This window comes from Lynx rufus, unplaced genomic scaffold (assembly GCF_022079265.1).
Source record: "Lynx rufus isolate CCGP_SWC_20201006 ecotype Redwood Valley unplaced genomic scaffold, mLynRuf1.p SCAF_5, whole genome shotgun sequence".
Classification (NCBI taxonomy): domain Eukaryota; kingdom Metazoa; phylum Chordata; class Mammalia; order Carnivora; family Felidae; genus Lynx; species Lynx rufus.
In genome coordinates, this window is record NW_025814867.1 from 6,656,372 (window position 1) to 6,673,699 (window position 17,328).

Sequence of the window (17,328 nt, forward strand, 5' to 3'; positions counted from 1 at the left end):
ACAGGCCAATAGGAGACACACGGTTGGGAGGGAGGGAGGGGAGACAGAGAGAGAGTCACTTGTAGCTGAGATCTGAGAGGCAAACCTGGGCATCTTACCTGGGATAACTGAAATAGTTTTTAGAGCTCTCAGGACTCTGAAAGTTCGAAGAGCCGACAAATTGCCTAGTTTTATATTTTCTGATACATACCTGCAGAATCAAACCACAGTTATTGGGAATTACAAAGCAGCACCTCAGCCGGCCCTCCCCCACCAGCCCGCTCCCTTCTCCCCCTCCCACAGGGAGGGCTCCGGATGGCCCAGGGCTCCCTCAAGCTTTCCTCCTCATTTCAACCCTCCTGACGCCAGGACCTCGGTGAGGCGACTTAAGGATGTCCACACGGGAAGCCCCACACAGGAGGCGGCTCTCTCGGTGACGGTCCCGTAGCCGGCCCCAGGAGGCGACTACCCTGCCTCACTGTCCGTGCCACTGGGGATGCCGACACGAAGCCACACGGCGGGGTCTGAGGCTGAGGACACAGCAGGGTGGATAGGGAAACCATTTTCCAGGGTATCAGGCCAGGTGACAGGGGAGCCCGGTTTCTGGTCCTGGTTTTGTTCCACATCCTCTGGGATCTGTGATCAGCTGGTGCCTGGCTGCCTTGAGCCGTGGGATCCTCGGGTCCTGGCTGAGATCATCACGGAGGCACAGCAGCATCTCTGAGGGCCGAGGCCCCCTCAAGTCTCACCCCAAGACCTCCGGAGACTCCCAAGGATGACCCTGGGTCTTCACAGGAGGAGCGACCTCAGGAGCGAGCAGCCTTCTAGGTCTGCTTGGGCCCGAGGGACACTCGGCAGGGCCGGGTGACGGAGGCGATCCTACCTACAGCTTGGACAGACATCCGTGCGTGGTCCTCACAGGCACAGGGGGAAGGAGTCGGCCTCTGGGGGGCAGGGGACTGCCCAAGCAGCGTGTGAGGGCATGCGTGGAGGGGCCACGTGACCAGGGTGTCTAAGAGCTGTGTGGACGGTGTGCGACCAGGGCCGTCGGGACCTTGGCAAGCGACTTGTGATATTTAACCAAAGAGTTCACATCCAGGGTAGCTGACATTTAAGCGACGGTGTCTGATGTTTAACAAAGGACGGGGGACTCAGGATATCTGATTTTTAACCAAGTGTGTCTGACCTGGTGGCCGAGTGCCATCAGACCCAGGATGTCAGGCCAGCGAGGCCAGGTGAGTGTCAAGGGTGGGCTGACAGTGCGGCTGGAATCGGTCCGCCAGTCTGGACCTCCAGGCCCCTCCACTCGCTCAGAGCTTCTGAATCTGCTTCTGGGCTGTGGGTGTCGGCAGGGAAGGACTCGGTCGGCTGTGTCAGGGCACAGTCCTGGAGCCAGCCGGGTCCCGCCTGGTCCAGCTCGGATGCTAGGTTCACACCAGCTTCCTCCATGTTCACTCATATGGCCCTCCCATCTTCCCACGCCTGCTCCCTCCTTAACTCACCACATCCCTTCGGAGATGGGAAGTCAGCAGACACATTCTCAGAGCTTTCCCTCTGGCTACACCGGATCCCTTCTGTGGTGTGGCTTCGGTGCCGCCCCCTGGAGCTACTTCAGCTTGTAAATCTTTCTCTGGTGCGGCAATCAGAGGCAGCCCCGACATCCGATGCGGAGTAGACGTCACCTCCCTTGTTCTGGCCCATCTACACCTATTCATTTGGTCCAAGCTCCCTCTTTACTTGCAACGGCTATTCCATTCTCCGTGATGACGCAGATCCCCAAACCTCTGCCCCCCATTCTCCTCTCAGGCTTGGACTCTCCATCCAGATGTGGTGCTACCACAAGCCTGTCAGGTTTAGAACGCGGCTGAGGTTGCCATCACATGGAATCCACGGGTTCAGCCTGCCGGTGGCTCTGGGCCCCATTTCCTGCTGCCGGACGAGTGAGCGTGGCCGGGGCCAAAAGCTCTTCTTGCTCAGGACACTGGTTTCGAGGTTGTCTCTTCTGGTCACAGGGAGTCAGCAAAGTGCCGTGCAGATCGGAGAGAGTCAACCGTCCCTGCGTCTCCGCTCTCGTCCCTTACAGGTCCCGCGTGTCCCCCCGCGTCTCCAGGGAAGCCCTGTCTGTGCGAAGCTTGGATTTTGCCTGTCTGTGCCTGTCCCGCTGTCCCCACACCCTCAGGCTCGCCCTCCATTCATCGTCTGCCTCCTCAGCAGCTGGTACTGAGCACAGAGGAGCCAAGATCCCGAGGCGTGTGCTCCCTCCCGGCAGGCTTAAGGCCGGCCGAGTGGCTGAGAGCGGGAGCGGGGCTGGTGGCCGTGTGTCTGTGAAGGCAGCACACGTGTGGGAGAGCAATCCTGAGAAGGAAGTCTCGAAGGTGAGACGTGGGGCTGGGTGAGGGCTCTGCGTGTCTCTGGCCGTGTCTATGACATGGGGGGCTGCTGTCCCTTTTACGTGCCCCGGCCCCTTCTGCCTGGCTGCGTCCCATGGGGGGGCCGGCCCTAGACCTCCAACGAGGCCTCTCTTGGGGCCCCGAGGTGGGTGGTGAGAGACCCTGTGTCTGGCAAAGGGCCAGGCTCATCAGTGGCCGGGTTGGGGGTACAGCTCTGCCCCTGTGAGCCTGGCAAAGCGTTCCTCCAAGCCACTCTATTCTTTGTGCCGGGCAGGGGCGGCCGGGCAGGGGCGGCCAGCTGGGGTGGTGATCGTGGGCCCTGAAAGAGCGGAGGATGCTGGGTGAGGGTTCCCGCTGGCACACCAGCCCGAGGGCAGGGGGATGCCCTTTTGGAAGCTGTGGAACCGAGAGCAAGGGCCCCCCGGCCCCCCTCCCGCTCCACCCCCACCTTCCGGTGTAGCCCTCCTATCGATGCAGACAACCCCCCCCCCCCCCCCGCTCGGGCTGCTGCTGGGCAGAGGTAGATCCCACCCTCTCCTCTCTGCCCTGCCTCCCTTCCCCTCCAGGTTCGGTTTCCATAACAACCCCAGGAGGTAGGAGGCTGTGCTAACTGGCAGGTAATGCCCAGCCGGGAGGGGCACCGGGAAGAACTCTGGCCCGGGGCGGGGTGGGGGGGAGGGGGTCGCCTGGCAGGCTTCCCGGCAACCCCGACCCTCCCACAGCCTCTACACTGAGTGAGGGAGGGATCAGGTGGAAACCTGGCCGGAAACATCAGACCTCCGTGCCTCTCCAGTAAGGAGACCTGGTTTTAGTTCCCGCACTGCTGCTGATTCATTTCATAATTTGGGGCAAGTGGTAGGCTCCCTCGGAGCCCCAGTTCCCCATCTGCACCACGGAGGATGGGGAGTCTCATTGACTCCAACATTTCCGCCACCCAAGGCTCCTCTGGTTATCCTGGGAGCCCCACGTTCCCGAACCCCTTTGGCTGCGGCAGGATGCATGCCGCTGCATCACCACGGCAGTCCCTGTTCTCATAAGGCAGAACCGCCGTCATTCAAAGCTGCCAGGCCAATCCAGCCCGGAGCAGAAACCTGACATTCCGGTGGGTCCATGCGGCCCCAGGGGAAGTGAGTGCCATTTCTGTGACATGCTCAGGAACTTGGAAATAGCCTGCTGGCCTCTGAGGCTCCGTTCTGCTTTGTCACCGCTGGCCCCGGTACAGAGGGGAGGCAGGCAGGCCTCGGTGAGGCACACCTAGCTGCTTTATGATGCCAAGTGGAAGAGGCAGTGTCCTGGGGCGGGGGGGGGGGTCCCGGGGGTCGAGACCGAGATTCTCTCATGAGACGAGGCAGCAGGACTTGCTAAAGGCCCGAGGTCGTGCAGAGCATCTCCCAGAGACATGGGCTGAAGACAGGCCAAAGCCTGGCTCCCACTGTCAAACAAGAGACCCAGGGTCTGGGAGCACGGCTGCTGTGACACAGTCCTGTTCGGGCTCCAGGATGGGAAGGTCGGAAAGACTCACGCAGATGCCGTGTCCTGTCCTGCCAAAGCCCCCTTCCTGTGACACCAGGCCCTCAGGGGGCCCATGGATCGCTGCCCGCCTCCCACAGGGCACCCCGGGGCCTGGGCCTGGCATGGGAATCCCACCCCTTTCCCAAGTCAGTGCAACGTCTCAGCTCTGCGTGGAGAGGGCTCCCTCTCTCCTCAAACCACAGACATTCTTCCCCACTCTGGGTTCTCAGCTGATGATCCCGCTTCTCACAGTGGAGAAAATAGAAGCAATCGGAAGAGAAATTCCTCTTCTCTCATCACTGACTCTACCAATCCGTCTGAAACTCTGCCCTCCCGGCTGTTAAGGCCAGTGCCCTACTCCACCTGGGCCCTGGACTCCCAGCCCTCGGGCCAGCTCAAGGGCTTTGCTCCTGCGACGCAACCCCCTCCATCGCCAAGCTTCCCTCCCCCCCCCCGGATCATGCGCACCCCCTTACAAAGACACCTCCCTTCTTTACTCGTGCTCCTCTGACCATCTCCCCAAGCCCAGCCAGCATCCTATGTTCAGTCCTGTTTATAGCCAACCCCACAAGGTGGATGTCTACACGTGCCCTACTCTCTCTTGAGCCCTGTTTAATCAGGCGTATGTCCCCTCACTCCTCTGGCCAAGGCCATCAATGCTGTCACGGTCATCGGCGGTGTCACGTCGTGGACTGCAACGGTCCTGCCGTGGATCTCACCTTCCTCAGCCTTCTCGGGGCTTCTTTCAAGTGGAGTCACGCTCCTCAGCGGGCTTTTCGGGACAGTCCTCTGCCCAGGCTTTCCTCCACCCCCTCTGGCAGTGCCCTCCAGGCTCCTTTTCTTACCCCTTCTTTCTTGACCTCGAGATGCTGGAGCGTCCCATGGTGTGGTCCCCAGGCGCTGTCCCTTCCCCAGCCATGCTCACTCTAGATGATTCATCTGGTCTCCCGGCTGCAAGTATCATCTGCACCCCGATGGCTTCTAAATATATACCTCCACCTTGGACCTCTTTCCTGATCTCCAGACCGGAATATCCAGTTGCCTGCTCCATATCTCACCCTGGATGCTTTCAAACTTAATGCATTCTGATCTGGACTCTTGATTTCCTCCCTCCCTCAGCCAGCTCCTCCCTTCACCCTCCATTTTAACAAACGGTAACCCTGTTCACCCAGCTGCCCAAACCGAAACCACCTTGGGGTCTCCTTTCAGCCCTTGAAGTACATCCAGAACCTGACTATGTTCCTCAGCTCTTCTACTTAAACCTTCATCCCAGCCACTGTCTCTCTCCCAGCTACCGAAACAGCCCCCCAGCTTCCGGGTGAACTTATAAAATGTAGTTCAGGGAGCCCTTGGGTGGCTCAGCCGGTTAAGCATCTGACTTTGGCTCAGGTCATGAGCTTGGGGTTTGTGGGTTCGAGCCCCACATCGGGGCTCTGGGCTGATAGCTCAGAGCCCGGAGCCTGCTTCGCTCGCCCTGCTCGCACTCTCTCTGTCTCTCTCTCTCAAAAATAAAATAAACATTAAAAAAATGTTTTTAAATGTAGCTTAGCTCACGTCACTCCCTCCTCTCAACTGCCCGTGGCTCCCACGCCCCGGGGCTCGCACGATGGCCTGCAAAGCCACACGGCTGTCCCCCGCCGTGCTGCCTCCTCCCCCACTATGCTCTCCCTTGCTCACTCAGCTCTGCCCAGGCCGAGGTCTACACTGGCTTTGGGCAAGGGGCAGCATCTCTCTGAGCCTCAGTTCCCCTACCTGTAAACTGGTGAGCTGGAGTCGGTCTGCAAGCAATGCACCTAGAAACACTGGTCCTGATGCATTTTCTAACCACCAGACTCTCCAGCTAGCTGGAAAGTGCCCCATCAGCAGGGTCCGGCTGCCCACTCTCCCCTCCCTTCCCCATGGCATGGCTGAGCTGACAGCAGGACTGCTCATATCCGGGGCGAAGCGGACCTTGTCGCGAACGGGCGGATGCGGTAAATCTGAGAATCCGAGAAGGTGGGCGCTGAACTGAACCTTTGATTCCAGCCGGGCCAACACTGTGCTTCCAAAAGTTGGGGAGCGGAGGCTCCGCTTCCTGCCAAGGTGTGGGGCCCAGGCCTGGGCACACGGGGTCATGCGCGCACATCAGGCTTTCAGAAAGGGCTTGAGGACCGAGCCCGGGCCACGACTCCTGCCCAGGAGGCCCGCCCTGATCAGCCACCCCCACCAGAACACAGCATCCGTTGCTGGCACACCCCGAGTGGAACGCGTCAGCCCAGCCTCAGCGAGGGTCTCTTTCTAGACAGAGAAGTGAGGCCCCAGCCTGCACGGCAGCAGGGCCACGGATATTCACACTCACTCTCTGGAAGGCTCCTTGTGTGTCCTTGGCACCTGTTCTCTCATCTGTCAAATGGGGACAAGGAATCCCCATCTGCAATACCTCTCTGGCTCATCTGGTGATGAGCATACTGAAGAATGTGGCGCGGAGGTCAAGGATCCCTTGGATCACGTCAGTGACCGGTGCCTTAGAACGTGTCACATGGGGAGTCTCTGAGTGGAGACAGCACTGGTGTGCCTGGCACGGGCTCCTGGGGATGCCCGGTCACTTCTCCAGGCTCCTTCTCTTTCCTGCTGATTCATTCTTAATCCCCGGGGAATCCAGGTCATTGTTCACAGTGGCTCAGAGATTTGGGGCTGTAACACTGGTTTCCCTTGGTGGGAAGGGCAGAGGATGCTAAGCCTGAATCTTAATGATGTCCCTGGCTGCCACGGGGCCACAGGGGCGCCCGTAAGCCTGCCCGCCGCGGCCCACCAGGATGAGCTCAGGGCGTCCGTCCTGTCTTCCTCTTGCCATAGCAGTGAGATGGGCTGCTCTACAGAACTTGCAAAGCTCTACCCGGACTGGAGTAGGGGGCCGAGAGGGCCCGGCGGTCGGGGGCCAGGGAGGGCGCACACGACCCTCTCTGTGGCCTGGCGTGGCACGGCGCGGCCCAGAGAGCAAGGTACTTACGCCATGACAATCACACTGAAGTCTAGCCAGTTCCATGGGTCCCGAAGGAAGGTGAACGCGTGTAGGCAGAACCCTCGAGCCAGAATCTTGACCAGAGACTCAAAGGTGTAGATGGCAGTGAAGGTGTACCTGGGAGGAGAGACCGGCGAGGCTTCTCAGGGCGGCTGAAGCCCGCAGGCCAGGGTGGCCAGGTTCCTCACGGGCAAGCCACGGGCCCTGGATGGCCCCTCTCTTAAGGAGCCCTCGGACCGGGGCCTCTGCCATGCCCCGTGAGCCGGAGCTTTGTTCCAAACATCGGACCGATTCTGCAGCCACGTGCTCCTTCAGCGCTGCTGAGTGCCCGCCATGTGCCCACCTGAACTTTCCATTTTGCCCCTTGGCTGTCTTGGCCGAAGAAGACCCTCGACTCCTCTCCTCACCCCAGACCTGGAGGTCATGTGCCTCACCGGGAAAATGGTGGCCGCTGGGTCGGCCCTGGGAGGACACTCAGATCACGTCACTCCCTCCCCCTTGCTGTGGCAACTCCGCGGCTAGAGACAGCCCATCCTCAACTTCCTGCAGGAGGGTGGATACAACGGTCCAGGGTGGGCTTGGGAAGGGGGCTGAGGCTGTAGCACCTGAGGCTGGGTGGGCTGGGCTGAAGAATCCCAATGCCCGGATGCCAGGGCTGTGGCCCACGGGCTTGAATGGGAGCTGCCCCACCCCGGTGCGACCTCCCTCGTCCCAGAGGCACCGAGGACACTGGGGGTCCTGTGTGAACACAGAGAGCCGCAAGGCAAGCCACTCTGGTAAGAGAGGCTTCCCTAACATTCTGTCAGTTCTCCGAAAACCGGCACCGAATGCCCCAAGGGCCTATTAGGTCTCTTTAGAACTTGTGGGCAAGGTACTGTCATTTGAGAAGAAAGGACTAGAAGCAGTTTTCTGAAACTGCAAACGGTCACAGGAGGCAGTACAGACAGGGCGGAAACGGGGACCGTGCTGGGCCTTGCCCGGCTGCCACACCCCCTAGCCACGCCACGTCGGACGAGGTGCGCCTCCCATTCCCAGCCTCCTCTCCTGTCAAAGGGGCACAGTGGCCGTACCCATCCTATCGGGTTGCCCCGAGGGTCAAAGCACATGAGGCTTACCGTTCTGTGGCAGGGCCCGGCATACACTAAGTGCTCGATAAAATTATTAGGATTTTATTTCTGAGCCTTCCCCAGTGTGCTCAGTCCTCGTTAGGGCGGGTCAGGGAGGAATCGCCCACTTTGCTAACCCGGAGGGCTTCCTCCCCTGACGACACAGCTCAAGGGGAGAAGTCGGCAGGACCAGGAGGGGCCAGAGAAGGAAGGGGCTGGGCCAAGGACCCTCCAGGTGGGCAAGTCCCTCGGGCGACTTCTGGGGTGACTTCAGGGGCCCCCCGTGGGGGCTGGGAAGGAAGGGAGGGAGGGGCCGGCTGGAGAGGCCCTGAAGATACTCACTCAACATACTTGGTCCAGGGCGGGGGGTCGTGCTGGGCCATGAACACACAGTTGGTCAGGATGGTGCACATGATGAGCATACTGAAGAATGTGGCGCGGAGGTCAAGGAAAGCCACGTGCAGGGGGCCGGCCGGGCCACTCCCACCCGAGGGTCCTGCCCCTGGGGTTGTCACCGCCAGGCCGGTGCCACCAGATCGATGAGGCGGGGGCCCCGAGGGGGACACACTGGGGCTATGCCAGTCCCTGCCGGCCTCTTCCCACCGAGGCGGGTCCTGTCCCCTCCCCTCCCTGCAGCCCCCGCCAGGGACCCGGCAGCTGACACCGCACCCTTAGTAGATAGAGTTCCATGGAGGGTCCATCCTGGAGGGCAGGGAGGAAGACACCCAGACCACAGAGGCTTTCACCCACGGCCGCGTCGGAGTGACAGGGAGGGGGGACTTATAAACTGTTCCTCGGGGGCCACGGCCGGGGGGAGAGGAAGCCCCTGGCAGTGGGGCTCCCAGGTCTCTCCCCCACTGCCCCAAAGGCTTTTCGCCTTTGGCCCAGGATTTCCCTGAAGGAACGTTCGGCTGCGAAAACTCACATACCTCGTCAGGACACACTGCCCGGGGGTGCAGGTGACGGCTTCTCGAACTGCTTCCTGCCTTTGCACACGCTCCACCTGGTGCCCTCCTCCTTTGTCAAGAAACGCCTCAGCAGGAGCACCCCCTCCGAGCAGCCTGCTCTGACTACTTGGTGGCTGCAGCCTCTGCACCCCCAGGGCATTGGGCATCCCTTTTCGTGTGTGGTTGCTCCCAAAATAGCAATGCCCATCTGTCCCCCAGGAGAAGGGGAGCTCCTCAAATGTTGGGACTGCGTCTTGGGCATCCTTCTGGGCCCTCGGCCTTGAACTGAACTGCCGCAGGCCTTGGGTGATCCCCGACCCTCTGGCTACTTCTCTGCTGTGTCAAGCTGGAGGGAGCTGTAACTAAGCTCCACGGTCACTCTCACCTCTGCAAGGCCTATGGAGGAGCAAGGGGCAGGCCCTGGGCCGCTTACGGGCTAGGGCACCCCCAAGGGGCCTGATCCAGAGCAGGGACGCTCTGGTACTCTCACAAATTCCCTCCCCAGCCAAAGAAGAGAGGCTGAGACCGCGGCTCCCTTTGGCTGCCCCCAGACTCACGACCCAGCCCCAGCCCCGCGTGCAGCAGCTGGCCGCCTGCGACCCCCAGGATCCCCACGGGCTGCCAGGGAGCTGAAGTAATTGAGCCCTCGGGGCCTGCCTCTTTCCTCTCCAGTAGAGCTCCACCCTTTTGCAAGGTCTGAGCCGGAGCCTGGTGCAGTCAGACTGGAGACTGGGCTGAGCTGGGGTGCTGACGTGTGGGGGGAGTGCGGCGCTGCCCCAGCCGGGGAGGGAGGGGAGGCGAGGGAGGCCTCTCGGAGAATCTAGGTGCGAGCCCTCGGCGCTTCTAGTCGTCTGTCTAGGGAATCTAGGGGACTAGGAAATAGCACCCCAAGGCCCACCCCCAGTTTATAATGAATTCTCCAATTTCTCACCTGAGGTAAAAGAAGATTGGGCTTTGGGAATCTCCCTTAGTTAAAGCAGAGCCTTTCAGGTCAGAGCCGTGGCTCCAGGAAGATCTGATTCCTCCCTGGTGGGAGGACATCCCTCCGGGGATGGGGGTGGGGGGTGGGGGGGTGGGGGAGGGATGTCCCTCAGCCCGACAGCTGCCCATCCCTCTGCCTGTGTTCAGGTCTCCAGGGCCGAGCCTAACTCCTCCTCCCTGACACATGCATACGTTCCCCACACCCTGGCTCTGTGCCAAGGCTTTCCTTACTGGGCAGGTAACTCGCCCCTCAGCCAGCTTTACTCACCCCCACGGATCCACTACTGGGGATCCCAGGTGACTGCCGGAATATGAAAGGAACGACCCTAAAGAGCAAATATTTATTGAGCCCTTCCTAGGGGCCAGGCTCTGCTCTCTGTAACCAACCATTAACGAATTCAATTCTCCCCAGAACTCTATGGGGGTGGATTTGGTCTCCCTTTTGTACGGGGGGAGACTGAGGCACAAGGCTAGGCTGCGAGTGACTACAGCAGGTAGAACCGCAGCCCTCCACCCCCCACCACCCAGACAACCACATCTTAATCCCTGACAAGCACGAATGTTAATTTCTATGGCAAAAGGGACCTTGTGGGTATGATTAAATTAGGGGTCTTGAGATGGGAGATTACCCTGGATTGTCTGGGTGGGCCCAATGTCAGCACAGGGTCCTTCTAAGTGGAAGAGGGACACAGGAGCCAGGTGGGAAAGACGCCACCAGCGGTTGCTGGCTTTGCACACGGAGGGGCCACAAGCCAAGGAGTCCGCGCAGCCTCTACAAACCGGGAATGACTAGGAAACAGATTCTCCCTGGTGCCTCCAGAGAGGAACCAGCCCCACTGATACCCTGATTGGAGTTCAGTGAGAACTTCTCCGACTTCTGACCTCCAGAACCGGAAGATGATGAAATTGTGTTGTTTTAAGCCGTTACGGTTGTGGTAATTCCTTGCGGCAGCCACAGACGACCGGTGCAAAGCTGGTCAATGCACGGCCTGGCTTGGAGCCCCGGCTGGCCCAGCACAGAGCCCCCCACGCTGAGCCCGGCTGCCCTGTCTCTGCACGACGACACCGAGGGTCCAGCCTGAAGGGCTGGGGGGAGTCCCGCTGCCTCAGGTCCCCACCCGCCAAGGGGGAATGCTACCCCACACTTGGCTTCTGCCATTCTCAGAGCAGTAAGCCAATGAGTGACGGGCCACCCGGGGGAGGATCGCAATTAGCTGCCATTTTAAAGAACAGACCTGGGGCGCCTGGGTGGCGCAGTCGGTTAAGCGTCCGACTTCAGCCATGTCACGATCTCGCAGTCCGGGAGTTCGAGCCCCGCGTCGGGCTCTGGGCTGATGGCTCAGAGCCTGGAGCCTGTTTCCGATTCTGTGTCTCCCTCTCTCTCTGCCCCTCCCCCGTTCATGCTCTGTCTCTCTCTGTCCCAAAAATAAATAAACGTGGATAAAGAACAGACCTAAGGAGCACGTGTGCCTGGCCCCGGGGGGGAGACAGGGAGGCGTCTGAAGAGCTCCGAGATAGGACGGTATGAGAAACGACACCCGCCTCTGGCCGGGCCGGGCAGGAAGGCTTCCTGGAGGAGTCATTTAGACGGGCACCCACGGCTGGGCAGGGTTCTTTCAGCAATCCAGCGGCGCGGCCGGTGGAGGTGAAGCAAGGTGGGCCGACCGGGGGGACCCCTCTCACCCGTCTCGCTAGAGTGAAGGAAAGGCCCTTGGCAGAGAACAGCAGGGTGGACAGGCTGCCTCGGACCAGAAGACTTGGCTGCACAGACATAGGTGAGCTGAACTCCAGCATCAAGGCCTGGGGAAGAGCCAGACAGGGGGGGCCTGGGTCCCAGGGTGGCGAATCACAGCAGCTGCCTGTCCTGGCTCTTCCAGACACAAGGACAGGTTAGGACGAGGTGCAGCCAACGCTAGTCTCCCTGCCACTGGACTGCTTGACACCCTGCCTGGCTCTCCCGACCCTGAACATGGCCCTTCCGCTGCGCTCAGTGACTCCTGTACGTGTGTGGTCTCTTCCTGCCTAGAGGTGCTTGGAGTCCACGTGACTCTGCCCAGAGCATCCCCAGGTCCCCCATGGAGCTCAGCGTGCAGCCGGTACCAGAGGGATGAGTCAGGGGCACAGCCGGCCAGGGCGCACCTGCTTGTATCGTCTGGCAGTTTCAGGCCGATGACTGAGCCGGCCCCGTGTGTGGGCAGAGGCAAAGGCCAGCTCTCGAGGTCTGAGCTCAGCTGAACATCTTCAATCCTGTCGTGTCATTGTCCCCAAACACCCACTCCCAGCCTCATGATTAAAATGCCAGCAAGGACTGCCTGCATGGGTGGTGGGGAATGCCTGAAACTTGGCCCGTCTATCTTCAGATCCCGGGGAGTCAAAAAAAAAAAAAAAACCTCCCAAACAGAAGGGATGCCGTGGGGGGCATGTTCATATATTTGTGCTATTCAATGAACATGCACACACACACACACACACACACACACACACACATGTGGTTTGATTGCCCATTTGAATCTGCTAGAGAAACGTGGGAGGATTTTGTGAGCAGATCCTGTGCACCCAGGAAGGCAGAAAGCTTCTCGGCGTGAACGTGAGGCCTCTCTGAATGTGGTTGCGGTGCAATCGGGGGTTCAGTTGGTTTCTTTTATTTGATTCTGGCAGGAACACATCCTGCAGGATTATAACAAAAATACATTGGAAAAAAATAATTCTACATACCCATATTTACTTTGTAGGCCACTTCCCAGGGACGCGTTGCAAGGGTGGAGCACAGAGCGAAGCTGGACTGAATTACGGGGCGCTCGCTAGCACGTCCCTGTGAGTGCCCGGACTGTTACTAGTGAGTGGGTTTTGAGAGCAGGGGCTGCCCTCCTGCCCTGTCTTAAGTTCGTCTTTGCTCCCTTGCCCTTTCCGAAGGGCCTGGCGCAGAAATGCGCACCTGTGTGGCTCGGTGGGTGTCAGCGGATGTGAAAATGGGAGCCGACCATGGGTGCAGACTTTCGGTTTTGCAAGACGCAGAAGGGTTAGGTAGAGCTTTGCTGCGTGACAATATGCATATAGTAACACTGCTGAACTGTATACTTAAATATGGCTCGAGATGCTAAATTTTGGGGTGTGTGTGTATGTGTGTGTGTGTGTGTGTTTTACCACAATACAAAAGAATGTCAGCAGAGTGAAAACTCACTATTCAACACACGAAATCTGTGTGCATTCGAAACGCATAGCGACTGCTAATGGGCACAGGGTTCCTTTTTGGGGTGATGAAATGTGCCGGAATTGGAGAGCGGTGATGGTACATTTTAAAATGATAAATTGTGTGGCATGTGGATTATATTTCAATTACGAAGAAAAGGAATACACGGAAAGCTAGTGGACTCCCAGGCCTCCCACCGGGGATTCTGGTCTGGAAAGGGCCAGGAATCGGCATTTTAAATGATGGGGCCCTCACAGACCGACACTTGTAAACGACTGCCCAGGGCGGCGTGTGCCCGAATCACGGGGCCCTGGCGAAAATGCAAGGGCTGGGGTGGGGCCCGAGATTCGGCAGGTCTTACAAGACCCTCGTGATGCGGGCGTTACTGGTCTGTGCCCCACTCTTTGAATGGCAAGGCTCAAGGGCACGGAGGCTGCTCCCAAATCCTGCGGATCTGGACCCTTCTTCTCCCCCGCTGCACTGAGCCCACCAGGGGGCGCACCAGCAGAGCGCTCCCATCCCCACGCAGTGGCTTGTCAAGGCAGCCCCTGGGAGACCGTCGCGGGGCCTCAACGATGGCAAGCCACTTCCCTGGGGCAGCGACCCTGGGGGACACAGGCCGGCGCTGAGGCCTCAGGGTGGGTCCCGCCGGGTGGAACGAGCACCCCACGGGCTGGGCCTCTGCTCCATGGACACTGGCCAGGCTGGGGACTCCAGTGTCCCGACTGCCTCCCTGGCTTCATCTGCCTGCCCCCGCCCCCGCCCGGCCCAGAGCCTTGCAGGAGGAATCCTGGGGCTGCTGTCGCATCCCTGGGGGCCCGCTGCGGCTGCCAAACAGTGCTGGGTTGGTTAGATACCTGCAGGAGAAGCCCCAGGTGGGAGCCGGAGAATGCTTTCAGGGAGGCCCCGCCCCTGGAGTGAGGCGGGGACCAGCTCAGAGCGAGCAAGGCCGGCCTTCCCTCCCGCTGCGCTGTCCCCACCAGGCTGTGCCCACACGCTGGCAGGAACGACAACCACAACCGTTCCTGCAGCTCTCTTAGGGGGACTGCAAAACTCCCAAGGGGCCAAGCACAGAGTCTTATTCAGCTCCCTACACCCCGGTGCCCAGCAGAGCGCCCGGGCATCTACGGGGCGTTTAGAAGCAGTGGGCAGAACGGCTCAAAACTCAATCTCGCTTTGAAGGGCAGGCGGTCCCCGGAATATGGCCCCTCCCCCACGGCGTCTGTCCACCCTGGAGACCACCCTGCAGTTGCCACAGCCGCGGCTGGGGCTGCGGGTGAGACTCTCCCTGGACACACACAGGTCTCTGGAGCCCTGTGAGAAAGGCAGGAGCCGGCGGGAGGAGGGGAGAGCGCGGCTGCGTGCAGAGAGCAAATCTGGCAAAGCGCCCCTCGGCTGAACCCCGGGGGTGAGGCTCAGGCACACCCGGGCAGCAAGTGGCCCGAGCCAGGAAGCAGACCCTTCATCCCCGCCTGGGCAGGAGAAGCCCCTGAGCTGTCCGCCTCTTAGCGACACGGGGCAGGGTGTTTTCCCGAAGCCTCCTGCCCTGCCCAGAGGTGAACGGGTCTTTGCCTTGGCCTCAGAAAAGGTCCATCCAGAGTGGGGAACGGAGGGGGGCCCTCGGGGAGCGCTATTGGGCCCGCCTGCCACACCCACGACTCATTGCACCACCGCAGAGCCCAGCGGCCCTGATTCGATTAACAGCCCAGCCAGCTGCCAGCCCGAGGAAGGCTGCCCAGGCGGGCGCACTGAGCCGCAGATGCCTCCGTCTGCATCCGGACCCCCGCCTGCCCGCCTCCCCGCCTCCCCATCTGTGGGGCCCCTTTTCCGAAGTCCGCAGAACCGCCGCGATTGGGTGCCGGCGCCCCGTCCCACGTCCCACGTCCCACGCGGCGGAACGAGGCCCCCCTGGGGCCCAAAGGCCAGTCCCGTCCCTTATTACACTGCAGCAGTCCCAGAGCGCTCCTCCACAGCCGGCAGCTTTTTTAGGCTGCGGTTTATATAATTTAACGCTAACCGGAGTTCTTTGAGATAACTCTGAAACTGCAAACATTTTGTCAACACCTAATCAAAAAGCAAGTGTCGCCTCCCTCGAAGGATGCCCACGTGTGACTGCACCAGAGGCCTCTTTACCAGGAAGCGGTTTCTCCTTGGCTGAGCCCCGGTGACCTGCTGCAAGGGGGTGGGGAGGCAGCGGGAGGGGACTTTGGAGCCAATATCGGAGTCAGGGGACCCTGACAGGCCTGTGTCTTAGTAGGATCCCTACTAAGGATCCCTTAGTAGCTCGGCTTCCAGGACGTTTCTCTCCTGAAGAAGCAGGGTTTCCCAAACTTCCCCGTGCCCGAGAATCCCCTGGGAGGTTGTTGAAACGCAGAGGCTTACTTGGCAGGTGTGGGGTGGGGCCCAAGAGCCTGCCCATCCAACCGGCCACCAGGTGATGACTGTGCTGCCTGGGCCCTCGGGACGGGGACGGCCCTGCTCTCAGCCTTAAACACCCTGCCCACCTCCTCGTGGGGCCCAGAGAAGATGCACAGCACGGACCGACTGCAAAGGATATGAATGAACCAGAATCTTCACAGCCGCTCTCCGGATAGGGTGGAAGGGACTGAGGACATACAAGGCATTCGTGGCACTGAACCGGAAGATGGTCTTGCCTTTATTCAGCACGATGAAGGTCTGTGAACAGAGAGGGGTTTTAGGTTGGGGCGGTGGCCCCTCGGCCCTTGTGGAGAGAGGATTCTGGGGGGCAGGTGTCGGCTCAGAGCCCTAGAACCCTGGCTAAGGGGTGGGGTGGGAGAAAAAGAGGGACTGAGAGAGGGGGAGGGGGAGGAAGGAAGGCAGCTGGTGTGTTTGGCAGGTCAATGGGCCCTCACGGTGTTGCCCACGGCTGCAGTGGGATCAGGTCAAGTTTAGGGGAACGCCAGGTTGGCATAATTACGTTTCAAAATTACGGCCCTAACAGGAAGAGGCCTCGCATGCGCCCAGCCGAGCTGTTATCACAGCAGAGGCCAGGATCTGGCCAGGATCAGCTCCTTCCCCTTCCCCCTGCCGACCCCTCCCTGCCCGCTGGGGCCACAGGGACTGATGAGGGAGCTGGTCCTCGAGAAGACTGTAACAGGTGAGAAGCAGGGATGGCAAAACGCAGACCCCAGCCCTGAGGCCCTGTCTCCTTGAGTCCAGGACAGGTGTCAGCCCTGCAGCCCCCACCAGAGGAGATGACCGATGACCTAGCGTCTCCCCCCACTGGGGGGGGGTGTCTTTTTTTTTTTTTAAGTTTGTTTGTTTATTCATTTATCTATTGTGTGTGTGCATGCACACACGAGTTGGGGAGGGGCAGAGAGTGAGGGAGACAGAGGATCCCAAGCAGGCTCCTTGCCATCAGCACAGAGTTGGACTCAGGGCTCGATCCCACACACCATGAGATCAAGATTTGAGCTGAAATCAAGAGTCAGACACTCAACCAACTGAGCCACCCAGGCGCCCCTCTTTTTTTTTTTTTTTTAGTAGGCCTCACACCCAGCACAGAGTCCACTGTGGGGCTTGAACTCACAACCCTGACATCAAGACCTGAGCTGAGATCAAGAGTTGGACATTTAACTGACTGAGCCACCCGGGTGTCCCCCTCCCCGGGGTGGGGGGGGGGTCTTGAGCAGCCGAAGGCGGACCCTCTCTGCAGGCTTCCAGAAGACACTGTCCACACAGCACTGTGGGATGTGGGAGTGGACAGGAGGTGCTGGAGGCTAAGCCACGTGCAGATACAGCCCTCGAGGACAGCAGCGCACCCCCCCTTCCCCGCCCCCCCGCCCCGCCGCCACCCAGGCTAAGCCCGGCACAGCTGAGGTGGCTCAGGGGTTGTGCTTCTGCGAAGGTTGAGCTGGTGAGACAAAGTTCTATTTAATCTGAGCTGGAAAGATAAGCTGACTGGATGTGTCAGGACAAAAAGTTCTGCTGTGGTACCTGTGTCACCCCTCGGGACTTCAGGCAGTGTGGCCAGGGGGCAGCAAGGAGAGACAGAAGGTTAGAGGCCACAGTCGGACCCAGGCCATGGTTCAAGTATTCCTGATCACAGGGATGGAAGCCAGTGTCCCCGGCCGCTTCCAGCCTCAACTCTTACCCGCCCCCCAAAGCCCAGCCTAGTCTCCCCTCCATCCTCAGTCGAGTCCTCCTGCCACGGTTCCGGCCTGTCCCAGCTGACTCCCACCTAACTGCCGCTCTCATTTGC

The 17,328-nt window shown here is 60.1% G+C and overlaps 1 protein-coding gene across 1 annotated transcript in view; it reads right to left on the reverse strand.

Annotated features, from left to right (window-relative positions):
- The window catches only part of SCN5A (sodium voltage-gated channel alpha subunit 5), a 94,806-nt gene that overhangs the window by 60,950 nt on the left and 16,528 nt on the right, over window positions 1-17,328 (reverse strand). Inside the window, exons 3-5 of the mRNA XM_047099820.1 lie at window positions 15,664-15,782; window positions 8,331-8,420; window positions 6,871-6,999 (exon numbers count right to left, since the gene is read on the reverse strand). Coding sequence (XP_046955776.1) covers window positions 6,871-6,999; window positions 8,331-8,420; window positions 15,664-15,782 — 338 coding nt within the window. The remainder of the gene's footprint in view (window positions 1-6,870; window positions 7,000-8,330; window positions 8,421-15,663; window positions 15,783-17,328) is intronic.